The sequence below is a fragment of the Corticium candelabrum genome, chromosome 4 (genome assembly GCF_963422355.1).
Source record: "Corticium candelabrum chromosome 4, ooCorCand1.1, whole genome shotgun sequence".
Classification (NCBI taxonomy): Eukaryota; Metazoa; Porifera; class Homoscleromorpha; order Homosclerophorida; family Plakinidae; genus Corticium; species Corticium candelabrum.
In genome coordinates, this window is record NC_085088.1 from 5,182,347 (window position 1) to 5,196,213 (window position 13,867).

The 13,867-nt window shown below is 41.8% G+C and overlaps 2 protein-coding genes across 2 annotated transcripts; both read right to left on the reverse strand.

Annotated features, from left to right (window-relative positions):
• Positions 1-930: 930 nt before the first annotated feature.
• LOC134178466 (signal peptide, CUB and EGF-like domain-containing protein 3) lies at positions 931-3,348 on the reverse strand. The gene is made up of 5 exons (XM_062645343.1): positions 3,128-3,348; positions 2,943-3,060; positions 2,789-2,881; positions 1,014-1,136; positions 931-944 (listed from the first exon to the last, which is right to left on the reverse strand). The coding sequence occupies exons 1-5, from the start codon at positions 3,242-3,244 to the stop codon at positions 931-933; spliced, it is 465 nt and encodes a 154-aa protein (XP_062501327.1). The 5' UTR covers positions 3,245-3,348.
• Positions 3,349-4,905: 1,557 nt separating this feature from the next.
• Positions 4,906-13,062, reverse strand: LOC134178467 (uncharacterized). Its single transcript, XM_062645344.1, has 20 exons — positions 12,978-13,062; positions 11,667-12,923; positions 11,313-11,610; positions 10,750-11,258; positions 10,205-10,684; positions 9,884-10,150; positions 9,109-9,307; positions 8,717-9,051; positions 8,493-8,647; positions 8,308-8,425; positions 8,156-8,248; positions 8,014-8,103; positions 7,539-7,620; positions 7,286-7,440; positions 6,825-7,229; positions 6,569-6,754; positions 6,373-6,495; positions 5,849-5,986; positions 5,659-5,778; positions 4,906-5,583 (listed from the first exon to the last, which is right to left on the reverse strand). Exons 1-20 carry the CDS (start codon positions 13,060-13,062, stop codon positions 5,093-5,095), a joined length of 5,586 nt encoding a protein of 1,861 aa, XP_062501328.1. The 3' UTR covers positions 4,906-5,092.
• Positions 13,063-13,867: the final 805 nt, after the last annotated feature.

Consider the following 13,867-nt stretch of genomic DNA (forward strand, 5'->3'; position numbering starts at 1 on the left):
GCCTGCCCGCCCACTGTCTAACTAGGAGCTGAGAGCGGAGAACCCTAGGAATCCCGCTTAGTAGAATTGAATATTATATAGAGACAGTACTGAAGAGTTTCGATCAAGTAGAATGCAGTATTTCTTTCATAGATACGTGTTTTGCATTTGCAGATCGAATTCCATGATTTGATTGAACCACAAAATCTCATCTACATAGGTGTATGAGATTTATATCTGGTGCATGTGAAAGGATGTTTCATCTTCCTATTACTGATTTGTTCCTTGAAGGATTTGAACTGGGTTTTGTTAATTAATTAAATGAGTATATCATGCGTATGTTATGCATCTGGGTTATACAATCGGATATATATTATACGTCTTCAATTGACGTACAACTGAATTTTTTAGTCTTAATTCTTTAATAAGTAATCCCCCCGTAGAGCTAAAAACAGTATGATGACAAAGAATAACAGCATAACAGGCTATAATTAATTATGTAATGACCTGGCACATGCACAATTGCTGGTTTGCGTGTTTAAAATAGTCTGAGAGTGTGGATTGCGTGTTAAAAAAGTTTACACTTAATCAAGTGATAGAGGAAATTATTATACATTGTTCTGTTAACGACAGACTGAATTTAAGAGAGTCTTTTCAACGCCAGACTGAATTTAACACAAATTATGAAGAATTCAGTCGGTGTTAAAAAGAGTCTTTAACACGTATATTGTTAAAAACACTCTTTTTAACGCGTTAAAGAGTCTTTTTAACAAAGTAGCTGTTGAAAAGACTCTTTTTAAGAGTACTATATATAAGGATCAAGGGTGGCGGGAAACCTCATGCAGGTTGTTGCAGTGATGCATTTTGTCGTTTTCCTGGTTTTAACACTAATAGGACTAAGCACATGCATCAAGTGCGAGCAGATTGTTACACAATTTGTACCATTGGTGTTTACCTTTCTAGTCCTACAAGTAATTGGACAATGTGGATTGAGCTGATTCATTAAGTACACTGCATGTATATAATTTGTATACCTTCATATGTGCTGTTGTCGTCTAACAGCCGGTATCCGCTCCCGCAATTACACTCGTACGCTTCACAAGTATCAGTGCACAGCTGATCGCACGCCTTGCTTGCTGTAGCGCACTCGTCAACGGCTACAAACGTCAATACACGAGATGTTAGTTATCAGCAAATTTAACATGCTCAGAAATGAGAGCTGAATTAACTTTCAAATTGGCAATCATTGCCACAGTGCGTGCTTTCGCAAGAACACTGTCCTGGTGCTACGCATGATCCACGTGACGAGCAATTTCCTGTTCTGTTGTTCGAGTTGCACCAGACCATGTCGCAGAGAGGTCCCGTCCAATTCTCGTCACATTGGCAGCTGTCCAAACAACACATTTCCCATGTCCTAGGCAGGGAACTCCATTGTACGGGTCTACAGTTAAAGTTAGACGTTTAACGTAACGCTATTTGCAAACCTGAGCAGTAATGAAGCTTTTGACATGACGGGACTAAACAATCTGCACCCGTCCAGTCCGAACTGCATGAACAAAGATCGGGAGTAATACATGTTCCTCTACCAGAACACCTCTGTGTGCCCTCGAACTTCTCGCAGTAATTGCCATAATAACTACTGTAGCACACACACGTAGTTTCGTTTTGACAGAAACCGTTTCCACTGCAATTGCGCATGTCAGGACAAGCAGTTGTTTCGTTGCAAGCTATTCCAAAGTAGCCAGTATAACACTGACACCGATTACTTCCTACACATTCGCCGTTTCCGTGGCAACCGTTTAAATTGTTGCAAGAGAACAAATTACACGCGCTGCCCTGCCAGCCTGCATTGCAAATGCATGTTCCGTTCTCGCTGCATTGTCCATTGCCTGTAGAACATATTAGAACAATAGCAAGATGATGTAACGCTCGACTTCCAATATACCTGAACAGAACCCAAAAGATTCGCAATTCTTTGAATTACACGTGTCTCCTCCCCAACCAAAATGACAAAGGCATTGACCACCTCCAATGCATTTGCCATGAAAAGAACAATTGGTAGGGCAGAAGGTGATGTCACCGCAATCAGCTCCGTCATATCTTCATCATCAACATAGAAGGAGATAGAGACAGCAATCATGGATATATACCGTATATATGCGACGGCGACGATTGCAAACGGTATGATCTGTCTCTTACCCTGGGCGGTATTTACAGATGTCTGGTGCAACGCATGTTCCATGAGATGGACTCGTGCAATTGTTTACATTTTCACAAATGGCTGTAAATGTCATGGCAACGGTTAGTGACAAACGAACTTCGAATATAGAATCATATATATGTATATATATATATATATATATATATTGAATCTATTGGTACTGTAAAGTTCTGTGAATTCTTACCTTCTGTTTTTCACTCCTTCAAATTTTATATAACACTTAGTAAAACGTTTAGAGAAACTGTGTATGATCATTGAAGAATGTCACTAATTTAGTTCATCATATGAGTCTTATGTAGTATGGATAGAAAAATCTAAAATTTTAGCATATTGATAAAAAGACCTATATTGCTTTTACTAACATGAATTACAATTTCTTTTGATAACAGTATCGTTGACAGAATGAGTAAGACATGTGAAGCTCATCGATGTTGTATACTTTTTTTGCAATCTGGTCCAAAGTAACTGATATCACAGACACAGAAGTAGGTCCATTTTTGCATCTGCTGTTTGAGGAACAGCTGCTACATCCACCTACAAACGTTATTGGTAAACGCAAAGTATATATGCAAATTGAAAATATGTAACCTTGGCTGCAGTCTTCGCCCATCCAATTCTTGACACAGACACACGTTCCGTTGTTGCACTGCCCGTGATTGGAACAGTCATTGGGGCATTTGCCTATGCTTATCACAAAATTTTTTACTTTTCTCAAAATTTTGCATCTTTTCTTGTAAAACACCTTGCTGAAAAGCTTGTTGTTCAACAAGCGTAACATCTTTTGTAAGGCTGAAGTCAAGTACACAGTTTTCCAATAGAGTCTTGCTCAGGTCTTTTGCTCCACATCGTTGTTCAGCTTCCTACAAGATTTCTGTCATCATACATGTATCATTGGCAACACTAAATGCTAGACCAATCTCAACAGACCTTGCGAACATCTTCGTCCAGCTGAGAAAGGCCATAGACAGGCCTGTGCTGTTGGTCAGTGTACGAGAAATCCAGTTGGTCGTTGGGATGAAAATTGGAGTGTGTCCATGACCACATTACGTCTCCATTGTTCTTTACTGTTTGATCATCTTTCCCTAAACAAAAACATTTACAATAACAGATATATGATGCGATATATTAAATTTGTTTTCCTATCCATACAGGCGTTTGCAAACTCGTCTGTATCTGTATACACTTTTCCGTCAGGACCAGTGAAATCATTGATTTCGTCATCATCCATGTAACCGCATAGTCCTTCCGTTTTTTCAATAAAAGATGCCGTTGGGCCGAATTCTGTATTCAAGTATTGGCGTTCCAGCATATTGCTATATCGAACCTCAACCGTGTAAGAAGCTCCATTTGTGAACTGAAAGACGTAAGTTGCAATAGAGCTCATCGATCTGTGAGGCTCAATGTACATTTGGACTTGGCCTGATGCGAGTGTGTGTGTAGCTGGATAGGCATTCCAATCATTACTAAGCAGGTCACCAGCAATTCTAGATAGACAAACAATGTGATTGTTCCGCCGTATGATTTAGATTCAACATTATTACCTCACTATAGGAAGGGAGTCTGCACCAGTCGTTGTGTTGAGGGTGTAAATAGTTGTGGAGGTGTTGCCCGTTTTGATGGCTACAGCTCCTGTAAACGATGTCGCTTTGTATTTGAAAAATCGTATTTGTACTTCAAAGTCATTTTCCTGGCTTCTGCAATCCCAAAACTCTCCAATACCAAAATAGTCAAAATCTATTCCTGAAAAGACAAAGAAAATATTTTAATGTTATGGAATGTTATGCACTAATTGCTGCAACATTCCAGTTTAAAATCATGATGATTACGGTTACCATTTACAGGTTTAAATAGATCTAAGCCTCTTTCTGTTGTACGACCTGGACTAGAAGCCTCGCTACGGTCGGCAATGATTACAACACCCAGAATGGCTGAGAGCGCTTCTGAAGGAGGAACAATCTCTGTGTCGCCGTTTAACCTTAGAGCCGCGATCTTATGCTCTGCTGCGCACCTTGCGACATATCAGATTCAGACAATGTGCACAATACGATAAGTAATTTAGATGAACACGAGTACCATAGATTTCCCAAATAGTGCCTATGTACTATATCATATCAAACTTGTAGTAAGTACTAGCGAGTTGACAACGACTTCATTTAGAGTGTCGTCATTTTAATGGACATGCGCACCCGTTTCGGAAATACTGGATTCGCTACCGGAAGAATAACCACATTTCAAATGAAAATAATGTACATGTGTTTATGCATATACTAAAAGGTTTGAGGAATAATGCACTTTGGGCACGCATGGCGTAGCAGTTTGGGGAGACGAAAGCCTTCCCAATCTTTCTAAGCATGTCAAGCAGAAGCGTCATGTTTCCCTCAGGTTACCAAACAGTCAACTTAATCTTAGTGTTGTGTGTTGACGACGACATTAATTATGTTTGTACATCAAAATTTCAGTATAATGAAGGCTGAAAGTGTTGAATAAAGTCGTGAGAGGTAAACTGCACGTGCCCGTGACAATTTCTCGGCAATGGCGACGTCTGTGCTGTGGTAGTAAAAGTAAAAATGGGGAATGGGCGTAATTTGCAGTGTGACCCCTTTAACGATGCTACGGCGGTGCTGTGAGGCACATAACCGTCCTAGACAGTGCATTGAACTAATATTACGTCCAGTTTACGTTACCATACGCTACGCAGGTGTATGTTTAGTGTCATATTGTGAACTGAATGTCAGTGACTACAAACAGCACCATCTTTATGCTGTCAGTCTATAATGCAACCAATTTTAAGCTCACTATCGTAACGTTTGACGAAAACGTCGCTCAAGCAGACAATCAGAGGAAAAAACGAAGCAGTCAGAAACTGTTTAGTTCGTATGCCAGCTCTCATTTCTATGAGCCAGGATTGCACAATCCTCCACTGCAACTCTCCTGTGACGGAGGAGGACGCGGCAATGCAATGTGTGTGTCGGCATTGCAGTGACGAACACTGACCGGCTTACGTCGGTTTTTCATCAGTTTCACACAACTTATTTGCCGGCTTCTTGTGCAGTCGCTCGCGCAAGTTGACCATTTGCCCAAAACGTAGCGGCATGGACGTCCACACCGACGTTGCACTCTTTGCTTCTTTCGAACATTGAGAATGCAGAATTGGTCGTCGACTTGTCGGTCTGCCTTAGTCGTCTTGTTTCTCTCGAGACAAGAAACCGTACGAGTGACAAATCCAGCACCGCACACTCGATTGACCGAGCAATTCTTGTCCCACTTACTCTTTACCCATCGGTAAGTAACTGCCGGAGGTCGACATAGGAAAGAACCTATTGTGTTGGAGCAGACGACGGAGGTTTTGCAGTTGTGCGTACCTGTCACACACTCGTCTATATCTACAGAAAAGAAATAGGTCTGATGAAGAATACAATAATACAATGAATTAGAACTCGATTTATTGAAGTCGGTACCTTTGCAGGTTCGTCCATCGTCAGCTAGTTCGTACCCCAAGCGACATGAGCAGTTGTAAGATCCTTTCGTGTTATGGCATATATGGTTACATAGCGATTTGTTATTGCATTCGTTAATGTCTAGGAGAGGAAATGTTTCATGAATGTTGATAGCCCGCGATTTTACTTGAATTGTATGGCAGCATCTCACCTATACACGATGCGTTGTCTTCACCCAGAACGTATCCAGCCGTGCAATTGCACCGAAATGTTCCAGGTAAGTTTTCACACAGCTGCTCGCAGTTGTTAAGTCTTAGATAGAATGCTGTTGTGTTGCACTCGTCAATATCTGCAATTGAAATATGTGCAAGTCCAATGTACCTAAAAATTTCGTCATGATCGGAATTATTGTCATTGCATTTTGGCGACTGATAATAAATATATATTGTCGTATAAGGATTAGGGTGGCCGGTAACCCCATGCGGTTGTCGAAGTGATGCATCTTGTCGTTTTCCCTGGTCTGAACGCTAATAGGCCTAAGCACATGCATCGAGTGCTAGCAGATTGTTACACAATTTTGTATCACTGGTGTTTGCCTTTCTAGTCCTACACAGTTAATTGGACAATATGAATTGTGCTGATTCTGCATTTCATCATTTCTCTTGCAGTTCCCATATGTCTAAATTGATCTTTTTAGTACACTGTAAGTATACAATTTGTATACAATTTGTATACCTTCACATGTGCTGTTGTCGTTTAACAGCCGGTATCCGCTCCCGCAATTACACTCGTACCCTTCACAAGTATCAGTGCACAGCTGATTGCACGCGTGGCTTCCTGTAGCGCACTCGTCAACGGCTATGAACGGAAATACACGAGATGTTAGGTGTCAACAAAATTTGACATGCTAAGAAATGAGAGATGAATTAACCTTCAAATTGGCAATCATTGCCACAGTGCGTGCTTTCGCAAGAACACTGTCCTGGTGCTACGCATGATCCATGTGACGAGCAATTTCCTGTTCTGTTGTTCGAGTTGCACCAGACCATGTCGCAGAGAGGTCCCGTCCAATCCTCGTCACATTGGCAGCTGTCCAAACCAACACATTTCCCATGCCCTACACGGGAAACTCCATTATACGGGTCAACAGTTAAAGTTAGTTGTTTGACGTAACGCTATTTGCAAACCTGAGCAGTAATGAAGCTTTTGACATGACGGAACTGAACAATCTGCATCCGTCCAGCCCGAAATGCATGAACAAAGATCGGGAGCAATACATGTTCCTCTACCAGAACATCCTTGTGTGCACTCGAACTTGTCGCAGTAATTGCCATAATAACTACTGTAGCACACACACGTAGTCTCGTTCTGACAGAAACCGTTTCCACTGCAATTGCGCATGTGCGGACAAGCAGTTGTTTCGTTGCAAGCTATTCCAAAGTAGCCAGTATAACACTGACACCGATTACTCCCCACACATTCGCCATTTCCGTGGCAACCGTTTAAATCGTTGCAAGAGAACAAGTTACACGCGCTGCCCTGCCAGCCTGCATTGCAAACGCATGTTCCGTTCTCGCTGCATTGTCCATTGCCTGTAGAACATATTAGAACAATAGCAAGATGATGTAACGCTCGACTTCTAATATACCTGAACAGAACCCAAAAGATTCGCAATTCTTTGAATTACACGTGTCTCCTCCCCAACCAAAATGACAAAGGCATTGACCACCTCCAATGCATTTGCCATGAAAAGAACAATTGGTAGGGCAGAAGGTGATGTCACCGCAATCAGCTCCGTCGTATCTTCATCATCAACATAGAATGAAATAGAGACAGCAAGCATGCATATATACCTTATATATGTGACGGCGACGATTGCAACGGTAGCATCTGTCTCTTACCCTGGGCGGCATTTACAGACGTCTGATGCAACACATGTTCCATGAGAAGGACTCGTGCAATTGTTTACATTTTCACAAAAGGCTGTAAAAGTCATGGCAACTATTAGTGACAAACGAACATCGAAAAAAGATCCAACATTCAACGAAAAACAGGTAGAAATTTTGTGATATATATTATAGTATATATTGGCTCTATTCGTACTGCAAAGTTGTGTGAATTTTTACCTTCTGTTTTTCACTCCTTTAATTTTTGTAACACTTAGTAAAACATTTAGAGAAACTGTGCATGATTATTGAAGAATGTCACTGATTTAGTTCATCATATGAGTCTGGTGTATCATGAATAGAAAATCTACACTATATCATATTGATAGAAAGACCAATACTATTCTTACTATTATAAAGCACATTTCTTTCTATAACAACATCGTTGACACAATGAGTAGGACATGTGAAGCTCAACAACGTTGTATACCTTTCTGGCAGTCTGGTCCAAAGTAGCCGATATCACAAACGCAGAATCCATTGTTGCATCTGCTGTTTGAGGGACAGCTGCTACATCCACCTACAAACGCTTGGTAAACGCAAAGTTTATAACCAAATTGAAAATATGTAACCTTGGCTGCAGTCTTCGCCCATCCAATTCTTGACACAGACACACGTACCGTTGTTGCACTGCCCGTGATTAGAACAGTCATTGGGGCATTTGCCTATACATATCACAAAATGGTTTACTTTTCTCAAAATTTTGCATCTCTTCTTGTAACACCTTGCTGAAAAGCCTGTTGTTCAACAAGCGTAACATCTTTTGTAAGACTGAAGTCAAGTACACAGTTTTCCAATAGAGTCTTGCTCAGATCTTTTGCCCCACATCGTTGTTCAGCTTCCTACAAGATTTATGTCATGATACATGTACCATTGGCAACACTAAATGCTAGACAGATCTCAGCAGACCTGGCGAACATCGTGGTCCAGCTGAGAAAGGCCATAGACAGGCCTGTGGCTTTGGTCAGTGTACGAGAAATCCAGTGGGTCGTGGGGATGAAAATTGGAGTGTGTCCATGACCACATTACTTCTCCATTGTTCTTTACTGTTTGATCAACTCTCCCTAAGGAAAAGAATTACAATAACAGATATATGATGCGATGTATTATTTAATTTGTTTCCCTATCCATACAGGCGTTGGCAAACTCGTCTGTATCTGTATACACTTTTCCGTCTGGACCAGTGAAATCATTGATTTCGTCATCGTCCATGAAACCGCATAGTCCTTCCGTTTTTTCAATAAAAGATGCCGTTGGACCAAATTCTGTATTCAAGTATTGGCGTTCCAGCATATTGCTATATCGAACCTCAACCGTGTAGGAAGCTCCATTTGTGAACTGAAAGACGTAGGTCGCAATAGAGCCTATCGATCTGTGTGGCTCAATGTACATTTGGACTTGGCCTGATGCGAGTGTGTGTGCAGCTGGATAGGCATTCCAATCATTACTAAGCAGATTACCAGCAATTCTAGATAGACAAACAATGTGATTGTTGCGCCGATTTATGGAGAGTCAACATTATTACCTCACTATAGGAAGCGAGTCTGCACCAGTCGTTGTATTGAGGGTGTAAATAGTTGTCGATGTGTTGCCAGTTTTGATGGCTACAGCTCCTGTAAACGATGTCGCTTTGTATTTGAAAAATCGTATTTGTACTCCAAAGTCATTTTCCTGGCTTCTGCAATCCCAAAACTCTCCAATACCAAAATAGTCAAAATCTATTCCTGAAAAACAGAGAAAAGTTTTCGATGTTATGGAATGTTATACATTAATTGCTGCAAAACATTCCAGTGTATCAGTTAAAATAAAGATAATTACCGATACCATTTCAATAGATTTGGTGTCGATCTAATTGGAATACTTAAGCACTTAAACTAACTGATAAAAGTCTTTCAGTCACATCATCCTGAGCAATGTGATAACAGTTATTGTCCTCATTGTACAGTTTGATGTAGATATACAGGTTGGGAAGAAGTCAGTCGCAATTAAATGTTTCTTTTATGAGCTTTTTACTTGCTGTTTAGGATAGAAACTTATAATAACTATAATAAGTACAATGTATTGTACTCCCTTATTCGTAAGTAGCAGGAAGGTGTCAATCAATTGATTGCTAACAGAGCTCATCACCCCGGACGATTGTTCATCTGTGACACTTTTCATCGATAGTTGTATAATGTAGGTGAACATGACACATAGTCTTAGAAGGAGCAGCTTGTTTATTCCTTACAAATGCCGGAGCACAGCATACTGATGCTGACATTAATGATAGTTAAACAACATCTGGTTCCTACTGTGCGTACCATCAACGGTTGTAAGATGAGGATCACCGGAACGCCGAACCCTTTCCCTGCGATCACAGCATTGTCCCAGCCATCGAGGCTGACACGAACATTGAGGCTGTGATTCTCCAAATCTTGTCACGCAAACTCCTCTTCCCGAGCAATCTTGTAGTCCCTCGCCTTGGCATCCACAATCAGGCTGATCGCAGCATGTTCCTTGCCAGCCCGGAAAACACAAGCAAAACGAATCTTTGCCATTTCCGTCGATGATACCGTGACCGGAACAAACTAAAGATATATACAATATGACAACAAGATGTTGCAATAAAATGTTTAAATTACTAGCGCCGTCTGGACAAGCTGGCACCGTTCCAGAGTTCTGTGTGCATCGACCTCTTCTGCTGTCTAACCAGTCAGTCCATTTCCAATCATTCTTTGTATTCAGATTGTCTGCCACACAGAGAGCGGCGTCGAAGTCGCATTCGCAGCAAAACTTTTTGCATTTGCTGCCTTCTTTGCTCAAGAGTATTTCTTGACAAAATCCTTGAGCATTCTCCCAGTAGCTGCATCCCGCTGAATAAACAGTACTGACAGTATTGTAACAATCGCAGTCTGGCGGTGCCTTGTCGTAGCACGTCGCTCTCGTCTGACAGCAACGGTCCGTGGAATCGACCGGGTCTCTGGGTGAGAGAGACCTGACTTGAAGTGATCGTTTGGGTACGCAATAACATCCATAGTTCTCCCATGCATTCGGATTTTGATACGTGGCACATTTAATATGAAATAGAAAGTCGATGGTGATCTCTTTAAAGTCGGATTCAGCTGGATCAACATTTCAAAATAGAATAAGCTTATAATATAAACTTTGTAGAAATGTGATTATGTACCTGTGTAGGGATCTGGGTAGTCATAATCATAATCAGGAATCTCGGCGTCTGCTGCTATTGGAGGTACTCCTCCTGGGCATTTGTCTTCGGATGGTACCACACACGTCTCTGACTGACCGTCTTTTGTGCACTGTCCTCCCCGAATGACATTGAAACATTTCTCGAAGTTGGTGCACGCTCTTGTCCATCTGCTACACCACCTCTCTGATCCGGGAACTTCTAATGAATTTCCACGATCCTGCACAGATTCGTCGTTACAGGTTTCTTTGCAGTCTAAGAAGTAAATTTCGCTTGAAAATGGATTTGCTATATTGTCTAAAGCCATCGTAACACAATGATGGAAGAACCAAGCAGGACATTGTTGATCACTGTCTTCCGGTCCGTTTCCTGTTCCCGACATACATCGCTGTTGCGTCTCACACCAACCACAACCACTCGTAGATGTGCATGATGAGCAGTACGAGAAATGCGGACAAACGTTGACAGAACACGCAGAGCCAGCCCAACCACTTGAGAAATAGTAATTTGTTAAATGCAGTACTGATTGACATGATAACCCTTACCTTGCACATTGGCACAGGTTTGGTGCTATGCACGTGCCGTGTCCTGAACAATCGTTTTTCAGAGTACAAACTGGTTTTAAGCATTGTGATCCAGCCCATCCCGCAAGGCACACACAAGGTCCATCGCTTCGACAGATTCCGTTAGGTGAACAATCGCAATCTTTATTCGACAGCTCGCACGTGCGTAAGTCGGGTTGAATAACGAACCCATCGTTGCATGCGCATTGGAATGATCCAACGGTGTTGATGCAAATATGTTGACAAGGAGATGGTACCTCTTCAATGCATTCATCAACATCTAAAAGAGATGATGGCATATTGTTAATTATACACTCTTTGGAAGATAATTGCAACCTTGAGTGATTGTAGCTTCAATGACGCACTCTCCCTGAAGTTGTAAACCACCAGGATAGCCGTATGAGTCATACGACGCGTACCCGTAAGCAGTGAGACCGAATTTGGCTCTCCGTATGTGGTGAAGTCGATGGCTTCCTATAAATACAGGAATGGAAGTACCCACTAGGCTTGTTCCAGGAATTGAGTGCCAGGTAGTGTCTGATGGCAATGGCTGGTCATCTAACCGCAATCCGGATGTTTCAGCCTTTTCTATTATTAGATTTAGGTAGTTAGTAAATGCAACCGGGGAGGCAGGAGGTGTGCTGATTATATATCGGTGGCGATACTGCTGAATGGGTGGAATCATTGCCATGAATGGATCGGACGTCACACCGTCGACACTCGTTCCTTTACAAAACTGTACTAATAATATTGGTTCGTCAGTCTCTATAGACGAAAAATTATTGCTGGGGATATCGATTTCATAGAACTGACCCGAACTGAGCGTCGTCTTGACGATGCCATTCACTTTAACACTCGTTCCATCTCTAGCTGCCACCAAACGAAAGAGATCACCACCTGTGCGAAGTGCTAAAGGAGCTGTAGCAAATTTAGTTCCTAAAGTTGTCACAGGTGGAATTTGCTCTGCCAGATGATCGCAAGCACTGAATCCTAGAGGTACATTAGCGCACACATGTCCTCCAAAGACAGACACGGGTTGGTCGGTATAGATTAGCGTGCCAGTCAAGTCAGTGCCAGTTAGCTGCAATGTCTGCAACTTCTTTAGTGTATAAGAAGCTTTTTCTCCTTGGACATAATTTGTCGTTCCGTCAGATGCATCCGAAGATAATTGAATCGTTAATTCTGTGTTATCGCGAATGGCTACAATGGCAAGAATGCTTGATTGGCTCGCCACTATCGTGTACGAGGCAATTACGTATTCGTGTCCTTGAACTGATGTTGGAAGTGCAAGAAAAGCATCAGTAGTATACAAAATTTGATTTAAGCCATAGACTGTCATGTCTTCTGTGCTGGTGACTAGGATCCCTTTTTCTTCGATTCCAGACGTTAGCGCAATTTCAGACGCAAGTGATACGGATTTTAGCTCATTTGCTTGAAGAGCACCCGTTATCATTTCCCCATGCCCCGGAACTTCAACTTTGTATGTCAATGCTTTTGACGAGGTGAGGAAAAGAACAAGTGTTGGGCTTCCTCCCCTGTAGTTTAGCATAAATGCAAGCACAAATTCTCTTCCAGAATTACTGTTTTGCACACCTGCCGCGAAACAGAACTAGTAACGAATGTGCAACTCACTTGGTTATGATTTACGTTTCCTTACAGCAATTTTCGTCTGATTTGTCGGTACAGTCTTCATTACCATCACATCGTTTTTCTGATGAAATGCACTGGCCATTTGTGCAGATAAATTGATCAGATGAACATGATTGCTGTGAAATGGCTAGTAAAATAAATAAAAATAGAACAATAAAAACCGTCGAATAGCTATTGCGAATCTTCAACTGCATCCTACTTATTGGCAGTGATAGCAGGTATACCAAAACACTTGCCCAGGTAATGTTAAACGTTACGGGACGACTCATCTGTAGTCGGATCTAAAATCCTGACCAAGAAGCAGTGGCTATAGATCGTTTAGTGACTGTGGGCTAACTCAACAAGTGTTGCATATCGTCTAGCGGAAGCATTTCCGTGTCCAACCAATTAACACCGCCACCACAGCATCAGTATGTTTATGACGCCGTTTAGCTGAGAGTGGCAGTTGAGCCTATTAGCTTAATTAAGTTAATTAAATTCAGTACAGCCAATAAGCCACATCTCCTGACACCACAGCAGTGCGACTGATGCGAAATTCGTTGCTGTACGCAGTAGCGTATTGTAGGATTTGTTGGTTGGAATTTATAAAACCTGAGAGGTAGGAATGTCCTGTATGAGGAATAAACTGTAGATAAGGCAAACGTTTGTTATACCCTGGATAAGCAGTTACAATAGCAGTGGCGCGACGTAACTAGTGATGAGGCAACCGAGACAACTGCCAAGGTTAGAAAGTGGGCGTAGCAGCTGAAAAACTGGGCGTAGCAGCTGAAAAACTGGGCGTAGCAGTCAAAAATTGGGAGGCAGAAGAAAGACTGTGCGACGTATATCTACTTATGTAAAGGAGTATATAAAGGAGGTCTGTGTGTGTGTGTGTGTGTGTGTGTGTG